The sequence below is a fragment of the Lethenteron reissneri genome, unplaced genomic scaffold, assembly GCF_015708825.2.
Source record: "Lethenteron reissneri isolate LAM-NWPU_2019-01 unplaced genomic scaffold, ASM1570882v1 scaffold_1848, whole genome shotgun sequence".
Classification (NCBI taxonomy): Eukaryota; Metazoa; Chordata; class Hyperoartia; order Petromyzontiformes; family Petromyzontidae; genus Lethenteron; species Lethenteron reissneri.
The window spans coordinates 63204-83869 of NW_026891606.1; the positions used below are offsets into that span (position 1 = coordinate 63204).

At 49.9% G+C, this 20666-nt stretch overlaps 2 protein-coding genes across 6 annotated transcripts in view; one reads left to right on the top strand and one right to left on the bottom strand.

Annotated features, from left to right (window-relative positions):
- Nucleotides 1-20666, bottom strand: part of LOC133339366 (interferon alpha-inducible protein 27-like protein 2A) — a 163411-nt gene that overhangs the window by 8369 nt on the left and 134376 nt on the right. Inside the window, exons 1-2 of one of the 3 annotated variants that reach the window (XM_061547502.1) lie at nt 1542-1567; nt 449-574 (exon numbers count right to left, since the gene is read on the bottom strand). The exons of 1 other annotated variant lie outside the window; for it this stretch is intronic. In XM_061547502.1, the coding sequence (XP_061403486.1) occupies nt 449-524 (76 nt within the window). In that variant the 5' untranslated portion in view covers nt 525-574; nt 1542-1567. Of the gene's footprint in view, nt 1-448; nt 575-1541; nt 1568-20666 lie in introns of those variants that run through there. One more of the 3 variants, XM_061547498.1, reaches the window with a different exon arrangement.
- LOC133339371 (interferon alpha-inducible protein 27-like protein 2A) overlaps nt 12430-20666 on the top strand; it is a 30017-nt gene continuing 21780 nt past the window's right edge. For all 3 annotated transcript variants that reach the window (XM_061547507.1, XM_061547510.1, XM_061547509.1), the window contains exon 1: nt 12430-12551. In XM_061547507.1, coding sequence (XP_061403491.1) covers nt 12476-12551 — 76 coding nt within the window. In that variant the 5' untranslated portion in view covers nt 12430-12475. The remainder of the gene's footprint in view (nt 12552-20666) is intronic.

Genomic DNA, 20666 nt, shown 5'->3' on the forward strand with positions numbered 1-20666 from the left:
CTTCCCCCGGACCTCCAATGAGCGCGATTGGCTACGTAACGGTGCAAAAGAGGTCCAACATACAGCGTACATACAAGTTTGAACATCTGAACAACTCCTACATTAAACAAAACGTGGCTACACTCACACACATGTACACACACATGTACACGCACAAAGACGTGTACACACGCACACACGTGTACACCCACACACATGTACACAAACATGTACACACACACGTTCACACACACATGTACACACATAGACGTGTACACACACGCACACACCTGAACACGCACACGTGTACACCCACATGTACACAAACACACAGGTAAACAAACACAGGTGTACACATAGGTACACACACGTACACACACATGTACACAAACATGTACACACACACACGTACACACATAGACGTGTACACACACGCACACACCTGAACACACACGCGTGCTGTACTCACCTTTAGCTATTGCGGGCGTGATCGAGACGCTCAAGATGGCGGCGATGAAGAGGACGGCGATCCTTTGTGACGTCATAGCTGACTCGGTGCTTGTGGGGAACCAATGAGAACGACGGCAGCTGCAACCTGCACGGCACCACACATAGAAAAATATTCCCCCTTGCAGCCTCTTAACGGACTGAATGAGCTACAGTGAGGGAAAAAATATTTGATCCCCTGCTGATTTTGTACGTTTGCCCACTGACAAATGAATGATCAGTCTATAATTTTAATGGCAGGTTTATTTGAACAGTGAGAGACAGCATAACAACAACAAAATCCTGAAAAACGCATGTCAAAAATGTTATGAATTGATTGACATTTTAATGAGGGAAATAAGTATTTGACCCCCTCTCAATCATATATACCCACTGAGACCCAAACTCATGAAGACCCTTAGAGATCCAGATACTCGTTTGGAACCACACACCCACAGACACCGATAGACTGAAACTAATCAATGTTTATGTTACTCGGAGAAGATAATCCACGCAGTGGCTAACACAGGGAGAGATAAACTCTGACTCCAAATATACAGCAGCAGCAGCAGGCATCGTCAGGGTCAGGATCGAACCCACGAACTCCCGTTGACCAGGCGAGGTAGTTAACATCTCCTAGCCACCTTGAAATTAGGGTTGGGATTGAACCCACGACCTCTCGTATACAAGGCGAGGTAGTTAACATATCCTGCTACCGTTGCGTTAGGGTTGGGATCGAACCCACGACCTCTCGAATACAAGGCGAGGTAGTTAACATCTCCTAGCCACCTTGGAATTAGGGTTGGGATCAAACCCACGACCTACCGTAGACTAGGCGAGGTAGATAACATATCCTAGCCACTTTGGCGTTGGAGTCGGGATTGAACCCACGAACTCCTGCGTGCCAGGCGAGGTAGTTAACATCTCCTAGGTACCGTGGCGTTAAGGTCGGGATCGAACCCACGACCTCCTACGTACCAGGCGAGGTAGTTAACATCTCCCTAGCCACTGTGGGGTTAGGGGCTATATCCCTCGACCCCCTCTCTCGCACACTCCTCCCTCTCTCAGAGTCTCACCTCTCTCTCTTCACGATCTCCACTCTCTCTCTCTCTCTCGCAGGGCTGCTTTTGTACCCAGACAGGGAACGCCTCTGGCGCCGCGTCACGGATTTCCCCGCCCGCCCTGTGACGGCGTTCATCAGAAATCCACTCCCTGCAGCGGCATGCAGCTCATACAGCTGTAGCTGCAGAATCGTGACGCTGCTGCTGAGACATTCTCAGCTAGCGGTGACTCAGCCGCATTCTGACATTCAGCTGCAAGCACTCCGATCTCAGCTGGGTCGTGTGTACACCTGTGTGTGTGTTTACCTGTCAGTGTATCTGTGTGTGTACACCTGTGTGTGTGTGTACCTGTGTGTGTATCTGTCTATGTGTAAATGTATGTGTGCCTGTGTGTGTGTACCTGTGTGTATGTGTACCTGTGTGTGTACCTGTGTGTACCTGTGTTTGTGTAGCTGTGTGTGTGTACCTGTGTATGTGTACCTGTGTGTGTACCTGTGTGTGTGAACCTGTGTGTGTGTGTGGCTGTGTGTGTGTGTCAAAAAGCGATAGTGTAGCGGTTAGCGCGCTGCGCTATGAACCCGGCGACACGGGTTCGATTCCCGCTCACGGCCAACACCAGTGACGATTATCTGAACCGGTCCTGGGTCTCCCCTAGGTCGACTCAGCCTCAAATGAGTACCTGTTACGGTGTGTAAACATCGCCACTGGGGAGACAAATGCGTTCGGGCGTGGAGCTGGCCACCCACCCCTTCGTGTACCGTTCCGGCCTTCATAGGTGCTCGCTAACAGCACTTGCCCAAACAGTCTGTTCAGGCTATATGGGGGAATCTATATGTGTGTGTGTGTGCCGGTGGCCCTGGGGTGACAGTCGTCTATGACGTCTCCTGGCCAAACCTTGCACAAACACACACCCCTTTCGCCCTGATGACGCCCGCTTGTATTGCGATCATAGTTTTTTGGTATTTTATTTGAACCTATCTACACTTTAGCGAAACACCCAAATAATACATTGCACAACATCGTGGTGGCGTCACCGCCACTTAGTAGTGGCGAATGGCGGTGGTTGTTGTTGTGTGTTCGCCTGTGTGTACCTATTAGTGAACCTGTGTGTGTACCTGTATGTGTACCTGTGTGGAAACATTTAGGCTGGCATGCCTACGATCCATCCTGGGTTTAACCAGGCTGGATTGTGTGAGGAGCTCACAAATCCTTGAAAGATCTGGGCAAAGTCCCATCGGTGAGCTCCTCCGGTAGGCAAGGCTGCGTTGGCTGGGTCATGTAGCCCGCATGCCCAGCCACCGCATGCCTAAACAGCTTTTGTTCGGCCGAATCGAGGGGGCTAAACGGGCGCGGCACGGGTTAGAGAAGAGATGGAGTGATGTGGTACAGGAGGACGTGGAGCTGAGTGGACTTGCCGATGACTGGTACCAGCGGTGTCAAGATCGGCCTCTATGGAGGAGGCTCGTGAAGGACGCTACTAGGCAGTTGAAGGCAGTCGCCCTCCAACAACAACGGAGGGCGGAGGAGCGACGCTCACAACAACGAGCGGAGCGCCGGGTGGCTAAAGCAAAGCAAGTTGGTACAGTAGGGGGCACAGGTGGTATATCAGCCAGTCATCTCGGTCATCTCGGTCAGTCGACCCGTGGCACCTGGGTCTGCCCCGTGACCTCCTGCCAGCGGGCGTTCGACACTTCACGTAGCCTCAAGGTGCACTTGGCCTGGCACAAGCGTCGTGGTAACGTCACCGCCACTTAGTGGCGAATGGCGGTTGTTGTTGTTGTACCTGTGTGTACCCAGGCAGGGACCGCCTCTGGCGCCGCATCACGAATTTCCCAGTCCGCTCCGTGACGGCGTTCATCAGAAATTCACTCCCTGCAGCGGCATGCAGCTCATACAGCTGTAGCTGCAGAATCGTGACGCTGCTGCTGACACATTCTCAGCTAGCAGTGACTCAGCCGCATTCTGACATTCAGCTGCAAGCAATCCGGTTTCAGCTGAGTCGTGTGTACACCTGTCTGTGTATCTGTCTGTGTACCTGTGTGTGTGCACACCTGTGTGTGTTTACCTGTGTGTGTACCTGTGTGTGTACCTGTGTATCTGTGTGTACACATGTGTGTGCACCTGTATGTGTACCTGTGTATCTGTGTGTACACATGTGTGTGCACCTGTGTGTGTGTTTACCTGTGTGTGTACCTCTGTGTTTACCTGTGTGTGTACCTGTGTGTGTGTACCTGTGTGTGTATCTGTGTGCACACCTATGTGTGTGTGTTTACCTGTGTGTGTGTACCTGTGTGTGTATCTGTGTGTGTACCTGTGTGTGTACCTGTGTGTGTGTGTGTGTGTTTACCTGTGTGTGTACCTGTGTGTGTACCTGTGTGTGTCCCTGGGTGTGTACCTGGGTGTGTACCTGTGTGTGTTCGTGTGTGTGTGTACTTTTGTGTGTACTAGTCTGTGTGTGTACCTGTATGTGTACCTCTGTGTGTACCTGTGTTTTACACTGTGTGTTTCCCTGTGTGTTGGGGATCGGTAGTGTAGCGGTTAGCGCTACGCTGCACTATGAATCCTGGCGACCCAGGTTCGATTCTCGCTCACGGCCAACACCCAGTAACGATTAGCTGAATCGGTCCTGAACCTCCACTAAGTCGACTCAGCCTCAAATGAGTACCTGGTGCGGTGTGTAAACATCGCCGCTGGGGAGACAAAGGCGGTAGGGCGTGGTGCTGGCCACCCACCCCCTCGTGCGTCGTTCCGGCCTTCATAGGTGCTCGCTAACAGCACTTTGATCTTTGTCTTTGTGTGTTTACCTAGGTGGTCACGTCCGACCCAAATAGTTTCTTCAGATCACTAAGAACCTTTATTCGGACATCAACTCCGAGTGCGTCTAATTGCGTGTGTACACGTGTGTGTGTGTTCTACACGTGTGTGTGTGTTCCTGTTTGTGTGTGTTCTTGTTTGTGTACCTGTCTGTGTGTGTGTACCTGTGTGTGTGTGTGTGCCAAAGGCTTCGGGGTGACAGGCGTCTGACGTCTCCTGGCCAAACCCCATTTAGCGGAGCCAGGAGACTGAATCTTTACCCTCGGGACTCCTCCAGAAACAAACCTTGCACAAACAAACACCCCTCTATGCCCTGATGACGACCGCTTGCATTGCGATCGTAGTTTTTTGGTATTTTCTTTGAACCTATCTACGTCACTTTAGCGAAACACCCGATGAATACATTGCACTACGTCGTGGTGGCGTCACCGCCACTTAGTAGTGGCGAATGGCGGTGGTTGTTGTTGTGTGTTCGCCTGTGTGTGTACCTATTTGTGTACCTGTGTATGTGTAACTGTATGTGTACCTGTGTGTGTACCTGTCTGTGTGTGTACCTGTGTGTGTGTGTGTACCTGTGTGTGTACCTGTCTGTGTACCTGTGTGTGTCCCTAGTGTAGCGGTTAGCGCGCTGCGCTATGAACCTGGCGACACGGGTTCAATTCCCGCTCACAGCCAACACCAGTGATGAGTATCTGAACCGGTCCCGGGCCTCCCCTAGGTCGACTCAGCCTCAAATGAGTACCTGGTGCGGTGTGTAAACATTGCCACTAGGGAGACAAAGGCAGTCGGGCGTGGTGCTGGCCACTCACCCATTTGTATACCGTTCTGGCCTTCATAGGTGCTCGCTAACAGCACTTGCCCCTACAGTCTGTTAAGGCTATAAGGGGGATCTTTATCTTTGTCCCTGGGAGTGTACCTGAGTGTTCGTGTGTGTACCTTTGTGTGTACCTTTGTGTGTACTAGTCTGTATGTGTACCTGTATGTGTACCTGTATGTGTACCTGTATGTGTACCTATGTTTTTCGCTGTGTTTTTCCCTGTGTGTTGGGGAGCGGTAGTGTAGCGGTTAGCGCTGCGCTGCACTATGAACCTGGCGACCCAGGATCGATTCCCGCTCACGGCCAACACCCAGTAACGATTAGCTGAATCGGTCATGAACCTTCACTAAGTCGACTCAGCCTCAAATGAGTACCCGGTGTGGTGTGTAAACATCGCCACTGGGGAGACAAAGGCGGTAGGGCGTGGTGCTGGCCACCCACCCCCTCGTGCGTCGTTCCGGCCTTCATCGGTGCTCGCTAACAGCACTTTGATCTTTGTGTGTGTACCTGGGTGGTCACGTGCCACCCACATAGTTTCTTCAGATCACGAAGTCACGTAGGTAAAAAATTCAAATAAAATAAATGAAAATAGAAGTAAAAAAGTAAATTAAATCACGACGTTTCGATTGCAACACATGATGATTGCTTGTGTTGCAATCGAAACGTCGTAATTTAATTTATTTTAATTTATTCTTTAATTGTGTTTTTTATTTTTTATTTTTTACCTACGTGACTTTACCGAAAGAACCAAAGAGTATGTGGATGGTTGTCTTCATGTCTACTTGCTACTGACAGCACTTGTCCCTACAGCCCTGCTAGAGGCTACCTGGGGATTTTGTCTTTATCTCTACTTGCTAATGACAGCACTTGCCCCTACAGCCCTGCTAGAGGCTACCTGGGGATTTTGTCTTTATCTCTACTTGCTAATGACAGCACTTGCCCCTACAGCCCTGCTAGAGGCTACCTGGGGATTGTTGTCTTCATGTCTACTTGCTACTGACAGCGCTTGCCCCTACAGCCCTGCTAGAGGCTACCTGAGGATTTTGTCTTTATGTCTACTTGCTACTGACAGCACTTGCCCCTACAGCCCTGCTAGAGGCTACCTGGGGATGTTGTCTTCATGTCTACTTGCTACTGACAGCACTTGCCCCTACAGCCCTGCTAGAGGCTACCTGGGTGGATCTTTGCCTCTGCGTTTGCAGTGGCAGGTCGTGACGTTGTGGCTGATACATTCTAAGCTATCGGTGACTCAGTTGCATTCTGATATTCAGCAACCACCGCCATTCGCCACTACTAAGTGGCGGTGACGCCAGCACGACACTTGTGCAATGTAGTCTTTGGGTGTTTCGCTAAAGGGACGTAGATAGGTTCAAATACAATACCAAAAAACTACGATAGCAATACAAGCGGTCGTCATCGGGGCATAGAGGGGTGTGTGTTTGTGCAAGGTTTGTTTCTGGAGGAGCCGCGAGGGTAAAGAATTCAGTTTCCTGGCTCCGCTAAATGGGGTTTGGCCACGAGACGTCATAGACGCCTGTCACCCCGGGGCCACCGGCACACACACACACAGCCACACACACAGATACACACAGACAGGTACACACACACAGACAGTTACACACACACAGGTACACACACACAGGTACAAACACACAGACAGTTACACACACACACAGGTACACACACAGGTACACACACACAGGTACACATACACAGGTAAACACACGTACACACACACACAGGTAGAAACACACACAGGTACACACACACAGGTACACATACACAAGTACACACACGTAGAAACACACACAGGTACACACACAGGTACACACACACAGACAGTTACACACAAATGCACACACACAGGTACACACACAGACAGTTACACACAGGTGCACACATAGGTACACGCACAAACAGGACCACCCATACAGGTGTACACACACAAAGATAAAGATCCCCCATATAGGGGAAAGTGCTGTTAGCGAGCACCTATGAAGGCCGGAACGGCACACGAGGGGGTGGGTGGCCAGCACCACGCCCGACCGCCTTTGTCTCCCCAGTGGCGATGTTTACATTCCGCACCAGGTACTCATTTGAGGCTGAGTAGGCCTAGTAGAGGTCCAGGACCGGTTCAGTTAATCATCACTATGTGTTTGCCGTGAGTGGGAATCGAACCTGGGTCGCCGGGTTAATTGTGCAGCGTAGCGCTAACCGCTACACTACCGCTCCCCAACACACAGAAAAACACACAGAGGTACACACACAGGTACACACACAGAGGTACACACACAGGTACACACACAGAGGTACATACACAGAGGTACACACAGAGACAGGTACACAACAACCGCCATTCGCCACTAAGTGGCGGTGACGTCACCACGACGCTTGTGCACACAGAGGTACACACACATGTCCACACACAGGTACACACACAGGTACATACACAAAGTTACACCCACACAGGCACACATACATGTTCACATACACAGATACACACAGGTAAACACATACAGGTGTACACACACAGGTACACACACAGGTACACACACACACACAGGTGCACACACAGGTACACACACAGATACACACACAGGTACACACACAGAGGTAAACACACACACATAGGTGTGCACACAGATACACACACAGGTACACACACACAGGTAAACACACACACAGGTACACACACACAGGTACACACACAGGTAAACACACAGGTACACACACACAGGTAAACACACACACAGGTGCACACACATGTGTACACACAGATACACAGGTACACATACAGGTGCACACACATGTGTACACACAGATACACAGGTACACACACAGGTACACACGCAGTAAACACACACAGGTGTGCACACACACAGGTACACAGACAGATGCACAGACAGGTGTACACACGACTCAGCTGAAACCGGATTGCTTGCAGCTGAATGTCAGAATGCGGCTGAGTCACTGCTAGCTGAGAATGTTTCAGCAGCAGCGTCACGATTCTGCAGCTACAGCTGTATGAGCTGCATGCCGCTGCAGGGAGTGAATTTCTGATGAACGCCGTCACGGAGCGGACTGGGAAATTCGTGATGCGGCGCCAGAGGCGGTCCCTGCCTGGGTACAAAAGTAGCCCTGCGAGAGAGAGAGCGGAGATCGTGAAGAGAGAGAGGTGAGACTCTGAGAGAGGGGGGAGTGTGCGAGAGAGAGAGGGGAGAGAGGGGGGCAAGGGATATAGCCCCTAACCCCACCGTGGCTCGGGAGATGTTAACTCCCTCGCCTGGTACGCAGGAGGTCGTGGGTTCGATCCCGACCCTAACGCCACGGTAGCAAGGGAGATGTTAACTACCTCGCCTGGTACGCAGGAGGTCGTGGGTTCGATCCCGACTCCAACGCCACAGTGGCTAGGATATGTTAACTACCTCGCCTATTCTACGGGAGGTCGTGGGATCGATCCCAACCCTAATTCCAAGGTGGCTAGGAGATGTTAACTACCTCGCCTGGTCTACGGGAGTTCGTGTGTTCGATCCTGACCCTGACGATGCCTGCTGCTGTTGTATATTTGGAGTCAGAGTTTATCGCTCCCCCTGTGTTAGCCACTGCGTGGATTTTATTCTCTGAGTAACATAAACATTGATTAGTTTTAGCCTATAGGTGTCTATGGATGTGTGTGGTTCCAAACAAGTATCTGGATCTCTATGGGTCTTCATGAGTATGGGTCTCAGTGGGTCTATATGAGCATGTGTCTCTATGCGTATCTATGTGTCTCTCTATGTGTACGTTTGTAGGGTATCTGTGTCTACAGTTTCGAGTATTTGATTGCTGCTATAAATATCCACACAGTGAAACCGGTTCCCATAGAAAGTCTATGGGGCAATGTAAAGAGACTCGATTTCGATTCCCGCTCACAGCCACCAACAGCAGTGGTGGCGATTATCTGAACCGGTGCTGGGCCTTCCCTAGGTCGGCTCGGCCTCAAAATGAGTACCTGGTGCCGCGGTGACAAAGGCGGCCGAGAGTGGTGCTGGCCACCCACCCTCTCTGTGCCACAGTGCTGGTAGCCTTCATAGGCACTGCTGCTACTGCTCGCTACTACTAACATCACTTGCCCCTAGAGTCTATTTGAGGTAGCCTTCATAGGCACTGCTGCTACTGCTACTCGCTACTACTAACATCACTTGCCCCAAGAGTCTATTTTAGGTACCCTTCATAGGCACTGCTGCTACTGCTCGCTACTACTAACATCACTTGCCCCTAGAGTCTATTTGAGGTAGCCTTCATAGGCACTGCTGCTACTGCTACTCGCTACTACTAACATCACTTGCCCCTAGGAGTCTATTTGAGGCTATACGAATGGAGCCTTGTCTCTGTATGTGTGGTGAGTGGTGAAAGAGCAGGTCAGTGGTAAATGTGTGTCTGTCAGTCTGTGTGTGGTAAATGTGTGTGTGAATGGTGAGTGTGCCATTGTGCGTAGATGTTTGTGTGTCTCTTGCTGTTCCGGTATCGGCGCATCTACGCCGGGTCCAAGCAAAAACATCTGCTGGACAATATAGTCCTTGACAACAGGATCTACCGTAGAGCTGATTTTCCCAATGATCATCGGCTTGTCATCTATAAGGCACGCCTGCCATTCTTCCACTCCGGTGGTGAGTGTACATCTAGGACCGCTTTTAAACTCACAGTGGCCTGATAAAAGTTGCAAGCGAGAATTTAATTATTACTTGCAGCTGGGGCCGAGGGGAAATGGGCAAGGTTTTGGACCGTGGCTCATGCAGTTGTAATGGCTGCGTTGGGTATACGGTACAAAGCTCTTAGACCTTGGTATGAATCAGAAAAATTGTCAGGTCCACTCCCACCGTCTACAAGGATGGGTGGTGGTCACTGGTTGTAGAGGAGATGGAATCTGTCTCAGTAGGCTGCGATCATAAATCACTATTTAACTTAATAAAAAAGTTACTTTCAGCACCACACTTATCAATCACTATCATTCGGGGAAAGAACGGTGATCCAATCTTCGACCCCCAGAAACAGGTTTGCAGATTTGCTGAGCATTTATGTGAGGTCCTGGGGGAGGCGAAATACCTCAGCCTGGAAAACAACGTGGGGCAAAGTGGGGATGACCCTGCTGAGGCTGCAGTGCCTCAATATTGGAAGTGGTAGTGACCCCCGTGAGTGGTTGGCTGAAGTACCATCTGTTGAGGAAGTATGGAAGGTGATCCAGAGTCATAGACCAGGAAAAACGCTGGGCAGCCATGATCTTCCAAGCAAAATGCTGAAGGAGGGTGGCGATTGTGCGTAGACTGCCCTACATGACATTATAATTACAGTCTGGACCACTGGATGGGTTCCGCAGAATTGGAAAGATGCCCTGGTGGTCCCCCTTTTTAAGAAAAGGGACCGTACAAAATGTAACAATTACATGGGCATCTCCCTCCTCGGTTTGACGAGAAAGGTCCTGGCATGGATTATTCAACATCACCTTGCCAGGCACACTCAGAAGAGGCTTGTGGAGCCCCGCTGTGGTTTCAGGCCAGGGCGGTCCTGCACAGATGCCATTTTTCCATCCTTCTGCTACAGCATAGGAGATGCAGAGGTGCTTTATTGAAATGGCCAAGGCCTATGATACCATGAGTAGGCCTGGGCTCTGAGTTGTTCTGTCAAGATCGGCCTTTGTGGATGAGTTTATATTATTTGGGTCTTTCGGTAAAGTCACGTAGATAGATTCAAAGAAAATAACAACAAAAACTACGACGTTTCAATAGCAACACAAGCGTTCATCATCAGGAAGAGAGGGTTCGCTTCTAAAGATAAACTGTTCATAAAGGTTTGAAATGGGCGTAGCCCAAATGTCAGCAGCCAATGGAAATGTCAGTGGTGGGCAGCGACCGCGACGCTGGTAGGATTTCCCACCAATTAAAGGGCTGCCCAGTAAAAATTAGCATGATAATGTAAGATGGCTGAGAGGTCTCAACGGCAGTGCCTTGAGGTGGCTATGTTAACGAGAGAGATTAGCATGTTAATGTGAGAGATTAGCTTGTTAATGGAAGATCGCAAGGCAAAAACCTCGAGCTCGGTGAGCTCGGCAGCTGTGTTAGGGTGAGAAATGTATCGTGTTTAATGTAAAATCAGAGAGCCGAAAATAACAACTATCATCGGAAGGTGGTAGGATGGGAACATCACAGCTAGCTATGACTGGTTGACATTTGGGATATGCCCATTTCAAACCTTTATAAAACAGTTTACCTTAAGAAGCTAATTCTCTCTTCCTGATGATGGACGCTTGTGTTGCGATCGAAACGTCGTAGTTTTTGGTTTGTAATTTTTTGTTATTTTGTTTGAATCTATCTACGTGACTTTACCGAATGACCCAAAAAATATGAATTCCTGCATTCACGAAAGCTTTAAGTCAATATTTGTGGAGGAGGTTTGTGAATGACGCTACTGGGCAGTTGTAGGCAGTCGCCCGCCCTCCACCAACAACTGAGCGAAGAGGAGCAACGCTCACAACAATGAGCGGAGTGCCAGGTAGCTAAAATGGAGGAAGTTGGCACAGTAGGGGTACAGCTGGTGCGTCTACTCGTCATCCTAGCCAACTCATGGCACCTGGGTCTGTCCCGAGACGTCCTGTCAGTGAGCCTTTGACACTTCACGTGGCTTAAAAATGCGCCTGGCCTGGCACAGGCGCCGTGGTGACATCAAAGTCACTTAGTGGCGAATGGCGAGAATTGGTATTGGTGAGTGGTGAATGCGGGTGGGCGGTGAGTGTGTCTATGTCTGTGTGTGGTGAGTTTGTGTGTCACTTAGTGGCGAATGGCGGGTATTGTTATTGGTGAATGAGTCAGTGAGCACTCGCCCCTACAGTTTGTTAAGAGGCTGCAAGGGGGAATCTTTTTAAATCCTTTATATTAAGTTCGCTTGCTTGCGTGCTTGCGTGCTTGCTTGCTTACGACCGTGCAAATCTTTCGGTCGTTTTTTAACCCACTTCCCGTGATCCAATCGCGCTGACATTTTCCACACAGACTCGTTGTGCGGGACAATTAATTTTCGCGAAATGTTTTTTCTAAATTTTTACACTGTTTAGGGAAAACAAATTAAATATTTAATTACCAATTGCTTAATACTGGCAGACAATCATCTGACCCATATGTGGCAGCCATCTCAAGCCAGAGAACGAGAGGACTCTAGCCGCCACGCATATAAAGGATTTATAGTGAAAAACTTTGTTTTTACGGGTTATACTTATTTCCTTGTTTGGTGCCATGCAGGTTGCAGCTGCCGTCGTTCTCATTGGTTCCCCACAAGCACCGTGTCAGCTATGACGTCACAAAGGATAGCCGTCCTCTTCATCGCCGCCATCTTGAGCGTCTCGCTCACGCCCGCAATAGCTAAAGGTGAGTACAGCACGCGTGTGTGTTCAGGTGTGTGCGTGTGTGTACACGTGTATGTGTGTACATGTGTGTGTGAACGTGTGTGTGTACATGTTTGTGTACATGTGTGTGGGTGTACACGTGTGCGTGTTCAGGTGTGTGCGTGTGTGTACACGCGTATGTGTGTACATGTGTGTGTGAACGTGTGCGTGTTCACGTGTGTGCGTGTGTGTACACGCGTATGTGTGTACATGTGTGTGTGAACGTGTGTGTGTACATGTTTGTGTACATGTGTGTGGGTGTACATGTGTGTGTGTACATGTGTGTGTGAACGTGTGTGTAAGGCGGTCGGGCGTGGTGCTGGCCACCCACCCCCTCGTGCACTGTTCCGGCCTTCATAGGTGCTCGCTAACAGCACTTGCCCCTACAGTCTGTTAAGGCTATATGGGGGATCTTTGTACATGTTTGTGTACATGTGTGTGGGTGTACACGTGTGTGCGTGTGTACACGTGTTTGTGTGTACATGTGTGTGAGTGTAGCTACGTTTTGTTTAATGTGGGAGTTGTTCAGATGTTCAAACTTGTATGTACGCTGTATGTTGGACCTCTTTTGCACCGTTATGTATCCAACCTCGCTCATTGGAGGTGCGGAGGAAGTAGTGTATAGTAGTGTATAGTGTAGTGTATTGTGGAGTGCATAGTAGTGTAGTATGTAGTAGTGTATAGTGTAATGTATAGTGGAGTGTATAGGAGTGTAGTGTATAGTGCAGTGCATAGTGGAGTGTATAGTGATATGTACAGTAGCGTAGTGTGTAGTAGTGTAGTGTATAGTAGTTAAGTGTATAGTAGTTAAGTGTATAGTAGTGTAATGTGTAGTAGAGTAGTGTGAAATGTATAGTGTAGTAGTGTCATCTATAGTTGTGTAGTGTATAGTAGTGTATAGTGTCGTATATGGTAGTGTAGTGTATAGTAGTTCATAGTGTAGTGTAGAGTAGTGTCGTGTAGAGTGTATAGTATTATAGTGTTAAGTGTAGTGTAAAGTAGTGTGATGTATAGTGTCCTGTCTAGTAGTGTATAGTAGTGTAGTGTATGGTAATGTATAGTTTAGTCAATAGTAGTGTATAATGTCTTGTATAGTAGTGCATTGTATAGTATAGTGTAGTGGATCGTATAGTATATAGTGTCATGCAAATGTAATGGGTTCAATTTAGGCGCACACACTTCTTGGGAGGCAACACTCATTTATTAATTAACACAACGTTTACTCAACAGTTACTCTTACTCTACACATAGGGTGGTGACCACCGACCTACACTAGCTAACACACCATTGTATTTTAGCCGCTCCAGCGTGACCCAGCCAGGTGGCTGCTGGCAGTCCGCTCACTGTAGGTCCTCTCTTCTGGCATCTTCACGAGGTGTCTTCATTCTTCTCAGGAACAGCCCTGCTCCCCGTTCACACCACGCTTATATCTCGTCTCTCTGGCGTGGCCGGCTCCGCCCAGGCCACGCCTCCCTTCCCAGGCCACGCCTCACTTCCCAGGCCACGCCTCCCTTCCCCCACCTCTGGGAAGGTCCGGATCCCTCCAGCACGTGACCCCCCAGGCACCCCCTTGGGGCCCCCAGCCCTCGTACAGGCCAACACAGTAGTGACCGTTCTGTCACTACATCACCCCCCCCCTGTATAAACACACAGCCGTCCCCGGCTGTAACACAACTGTGAACATCGAAAAGGTGTGCCTCCGAACCAGCAACATCAATAAATGACCGGCGACCGATAAGAAATACAATCACGTAATATATACAGAATCGACGAGGGTAAAAGGGAACCGCATAGAAAACGGGGAATTAACAACAAATATACATGAAAACTGGCTAACCCACTTACGCTACAGCACAGCCCCCCCCCCCCCCCCCCCCGTTAGAATCACGCATGCAATGACAGTCACCCATTAGCACCCCCTCGCCTTTCCGACGTGGCGTCACAACCAGTAGCACGCGTCGGCCATATCGGGGGGGGGATTTTCAGGTTACCACCCCACCGCCTTTCCGACGCGGCGTCACAACCAGTAGCACACGTCGGCCATATCGGGGGGGGGGAATTTCCATGTTACCACCCCACCGCCTTTCCGACGCGGCGTCACAACCAGTAGCACACGTCGGCCATATCGGGGGGGGAATTTCCATGTTACCACCCCACCGCCTTTCCGACGCGGCGTCACAACCAGTAGCACACGTCGGCCATATCGGTGGGATTTTAACCCAGTCTCTCCCCAAGACTCGCATCGCAGCCTATAGCTGTACCGACCGAGCGGAGACGACCCAGTCTCTCTCCCAGACTCGCATCGCAGCATATAGCTGTACCGACCGAGCTGAGACGACCCATCGTTCACTCACTGCACAACATGCACCCTAACAACTGAGGGAAACAGTCTCAACGTAACAGGCCAACTCCACCCGAACCTTACGAATCTCCAGCCCACTGTTTCAATGCGCCTCAGAGGGTCTCAACCTCCGAGCCGTCAGGTCAAGCTGTCAGCCATAGCATGACGGGACCACCCTCCCTGAGCCATGTGAGCGCACAGCCCACAAGGCTAGACAAGCCACAGAGTGTCTCGATTTCCGGGCTGTCAGGTCAAGCCATCAGACACAGCATGACGGGACCACCCTCCCTGAGCCATGTGAGCGCACAGCCCACAAGGCTAGACAAGCCACAGAGTGTCTCGATTTCCGGGCTGTCAGGTCAAGCCGTCAGACACAGCATGACGGGACCACCCTCCCTGAGCCATGTGAGCGCACAGCCCACAAGGCTAGACAAGCCACAGAGTGTCTCGATTTCCGGGCTGTCAGGTCAAGCCGTCAGACACAGCATGACGGGACCACACTCCCTGAGCCATGTGAGCGCACAGCCCACAAGGCTAGACAAGCCACAGAGTGTCTCGATCTCCGGGCTGTCAGGTCAAGCCGTCAGACACAGCATGACGGGACCACACTCTCCGAGCCATGTGAGCGCACAGCCCACTAGGCTAGACATGCCACGGAGTGTTTCAATCTCCGGGCTGTCAGGTCAAGCCGTCAGGCACAGCATGACGGGACCACACTCTCCGAGCCATGTGAGCGCACAGCCCACTAGGCTAGACATGCCACGGAGTGTTTCAATCTCCGGGCTGTCAGGTCAAGCCGTCAGCCATAGCATGACGGGACCACACTCTCCGAGCCATGTGAGCGCACAGCCCACTAGGCTAGACATACCACGGAGTGTTTCAATCTCCGGGCTGTCAGGTCAAGCCGTCAGCCATAGCATGACGGGACCACAACGTTCATGTTAGACACGCAACACTCACTGGGCCATCCTGGTCAGGACCTGCGCCCCAAGATAGGTGACAGCCAGCAGCACAATTCCAAATCCCTGGCAGCATGTCACCATCACAACACATACAATTTGAATTATGATCCCCCACAGAACTGATCCAATGCCGAACAGGTACGCACAATTTTTTTTTTTTGACGATCCCGAATATTCAATGGTCACAACAATACACCTCACATCCCGTATCCGTACACATCATCTCCGAGACTCGCATTGCAGCAATGCAGCTGTACCAACCGAGTGGAGAGAGCAATGCAATTTGACGGCAATTAACGGAAACGCACCCCCGATCCATGTAGAACACAAGGAGCATTCCCGCACAAAAGACATCATCTGTGCAACAACGGACAGGAACCAACCAGTGAGTTTTAAACAAACCGAACCTGTCACTTCAAAATCCCCTTCAACATTAACCATGGGACTCAGGGCATTCGAATTTTGAGAGAAAAAAACTGTACACAAACCCCAAGAATCGCCGAATTGATTAATACAGTATATGCAGTATACGAAGTTCGTACAGTCAATCATTTGGCGTAATGTTCCATCCAGTCCCCACATGGCAACACACACAATAATACTCCAGACAATCCGTACATAGTAAATAATCACAAGCAAGTACCCAACATTCCATACACTGTTAACAATTCCAAGCAAAGCTCCATACGGTCTGTACATTGGCAACAATGACGATCAAAGTTTCTGACAGTTGCAAGTGACAATCACGAGCGAAACTCCATACAGTATACACAATAACAATGGTGATTTCGCAACACAACGATGTAACAACACGAGTCATTAACACGGCAACATACAGGATATCCACGGAACTCGGGACACCAACAACGAATTAATCATTAACTACCCCCAGAAGATACCGATCTCGACGCCGTAATTAACAACAAACACTGGTCGCCGCGTCAATTTCTCACGCACACAACCGGACGAACACGCTCCGCAACCCAGCGAGTAATAAAAAACACACGATCGCAACCCGGCACACGCAAGATGGGTGAAGATTATTATTATTTTTCTCGTGTCATGTCACGACTCGCCTGGCAAACTGTGAATATCGGAGGGCGGCAAGGTGGAGCACTGGGACGGCTCGAAGAATCTTGCATGGTGAATATGGCCTGCTTTTGCGAACCCCCATCCACAAGTCGCGCTCGAGCAGAAGGCTGGAACTCCCCCTCTGCAGGCGTTGATGTCGGCGGGAGCGGCATTTCGGCAGCAGGAGCGGCGTTTTGGCGGGAACAGCGCACCGACCAGCCGCCGAAATGGCGGGAACGGCGTTTTGGCGGGAACAGCGCCCCGACCAGCCGCCGAAATGGCGGGAACGGTGTTTTGGCGGGAACAGCGCCCCGACCAGCCGCCGAAATGGCGGGCCCACCGCGTGGCCCGCATGCCCGGGCCTCCCCCGCAGCGACGATGGTGTCCTCTCGCCGCGGCTCCATCGCTCCGTTCCCGATGGCGGCGAAACAGCAGTGTGATGCAAGTCCCGCCGCTCCGCGTGCAGCGCCATCTCTCTCTCTCTCTGTCACCGGGGCTGCCATCCCCGGGGCTGTCCGAAGGACGGTCGTCACACCATCCCCGTCGTACGAAGACGTCCAGATGAGTTTTGTATTTGTTTTTCGTGTGCCCATTTTACTTCCCTAGGATAACACCTAGCAATATTTATTTTTCCACAACTTCTGACACCAAATGTAATGGGTTCAATTTAGGCGCACACACTTCTTGGGAGGCAACACTCATTTATTAATTAACACAACGTTTACTCAACAGTTACTCTTACTCTACACATAGGGTGGTGACCACCGACCTACACTAGCTAACACACCATTGTATTTTAGCCGCTCCAGCGTGACCCAGCCAGGTGGCTGCTGGCAGTCCGCTCACTGTAGGTCCTCTCTTCTGGCATCTTCACGAGGTGTCTTCATTCTTCTCAGGAACAGCCCTGCTCCCCGTTCACACCACGCTTATATCTCGTCTCTCTGGCGTGGCCGGCTCCGCCCAGGCCACGCCTCCCTTCCCAGGCTACGCCTCACTTCCCAGGCCACGCCTCCCTTCCCCCACCTCTGGGAAGGTCCGGATCCCTCCAGCACGTGACCCCCCAGGCACCCCCTTGGGGCCCCCAGCCCTCGTACGGGCCAACACAGTAGTGACCGTTCTGTCACTACACATAGTAGTGGTGTATAGTGTAGTGTATAGGGTAGTGTAGAGTGTAGTGTATAGTAATATAGTGATAAGTGTAGTGTATACGAGTGTCGTGTGTAGTAGTGTAGTGTAAAGTAGTGCAGTGTATAGTAGTGTATTGTATAGTAATGTAGTGTATTATGTAGTCTATTGTAGCATATAGCACTACGTATAGTAGTGCAGTGTATAGTGTCGTATACAGTAATGTAGTGTATATTAGTGTCATGTATAGTAGTGTGGTGTGTAGTAGTGTATAGTAGTGTAGTGTGTAGTAGTGTATAGTAGTGTAGTGTGTAGTAGTGGATAGTAGTGTAGTGTGTAGTAGTGTATAGTAGTGTAGTATATAGTGTCGTTGATATAAAAGTGCAGTGTAATAGTATATAGTAGTGAGTGTATATAGTAGTGCATTGTATAGTGTATAGCGTTGTGTATAGTAGTGTAGTGTATAGTAGTGTAGTATAATGTATGGTATAGTAGTGTGTAGTAGTATAAAGTAGTGTAAGTACTCCTCTACTTACGAACACTCACAGATACGTACAAACCTGTTACTATGTCCATCTGCCTTTTTTTAACGAGAGTCGTACATCTGCAGAACATGAAAAACCAGTAGTAGTGTGATGACGTCATGTCATGGGTGCTGAAAGGGGCGGGTCCGAGTGAAGAGGAGGAGCCGCCCAAGGGTTACTTAAGGGGCACCCCGTGACGAAGTCGTGGTCATTGTGGGAGCCCGGAGTGTGGATCGGATGCAGGAGGTCTTTCCTGCTCATGACCGGACAGTGTTGCATGAACCCCTGTCCCGGCCCGAGTGAGAGAGCCCAAAGGATAGGACGAGTAGAGCTCGGGGGTCCATGGGAAGGAGTATAGAGAACACCTACCCCTGGTGTGAGCCTGAGTGTTTAACGAGTGTTAATAAATGGCGGAATCCCTTACAAGAAGTTACGTCTCCGCGTGGTTCTACGACGCAACAGTAGTATAAGGACTCCTCTACTTACGAACTTTCAGAGATACGGACAGACCTGTCCCTATGTCCAGTTGCTATGTTTTTGCGAGAGTCGTTCATCTGCAGAACCTGAAGAACCAGTGGCATCTACATCTGCAGAACCTGAAGAATAAGTTGCATATACATCTACATAACCTTAAGAAATAGTTGCATCTACATCTGCAGAACATGAAGAACCAGTGGCATCTTTATCTGCAGAACATGAAGAACCCGTGGCATCAACATCTGCAGAACCTGAAGACCAGTGGTATCTACATCTGCAGAACATGCAGAATCAGTGGCATCTACATCTTCAGAACATGAATAACAAGTGGTATCTACATCTGCATAACCTGAAGAACCAGTTGCATCTACATGTGTGGAACCTGAAGAACCAGTGGTATCTACATCTGCAGGAGATGATACAACTCTTAAAGCCATTCCCCGTGTTTACTGTACACGTCGTACAACACGTTTGGAATCGACAGGAGTAAAGTTTGGACTTACAAACACAGACCTCTGGAACCTAACTCGTTAGTAAGTAGAGGAGTCCATGTGTAGTGACATAAGAAGGGAGGGGCTGCTGGGGGCTCTGGGACCCTGGGTGGACCAGGCGCTTAAGCCTCTGGGCGCCAGGCGCTGGGTTCCCAGGCGGGTCCAGACGCTTAAGCCTCTTGGCGCCGCCAACGGGGGGGGGGGGGGGGGGGGGGCTGTGTGTGCTCTGTGGGATGTCTGGTGGCGCACACGGTCCCACCCCTCGTTGGACCAGGCATAAAAGGGGAGCTCCCTGGACGATCAGGGCCCAGTCGTAGCTCAAGACCCAAGACCCAAGACCAGCCATCGGAGGACCCTGGGACGCTGCGAGAGCCAGTGGTGGGACTCTGGAACTCCCGACTCTACGACCTTGTGAGGGCGAGTTCCAGAGCGTAGCCAGAGTAGAGTATCTAGGCTGTGTACCTAGGCTGTGTACCTAGGCTGTAACAGAGTATCAGGAGTGTTGGAGAGTTGGAGAGTTGGAGAGTTGGAGTGTTGGAGTGCTGTTAGTAAGTAATAAAGAAGTTACCTCTACAAGTGTCTCCAGAACCCGTTACACATGCATAGTGCAGTGTGTATAGCAGTGTAGTGTATATATTTGTCAGTATGTATATTTAACCGCTTTGTGCACATTCCCCACATTGTAGTGTATAGTAGTGTATAGTGTAGTAGTGTGTTGTAATAACTAGTAGTGTATAGTGTAGTAGTGTGTAGTAGTATATAGTAGTGTACAGTGTAGTAGTGTGTAGTAGTATATAGTAGTGTATAGTGTAGTAGTAGTATATAGTAGAGTATAGTGTAGTAGTGTGTAATAGTATATAGTAGTGTATAGTGTAGTCGTGTGTAGTAGTATGTAGTAGTGTATAGTGTAGTAGTGTGTATATAGTAGTGTATAGTGTAGTAGTGTGTAGTAGTATATAGCAGTGTATAGTGTAGTAGTGTGTAGTAGTATATAGTAGTGTACAGTGGCGGCTCCTGCAAAATCTCTCAGGGGGGGGCAAATGTCTGGATGATTGATAAGCATAAGGTCCACCCATGCAATGGATAAATTAACAGCTTAAGCATGTA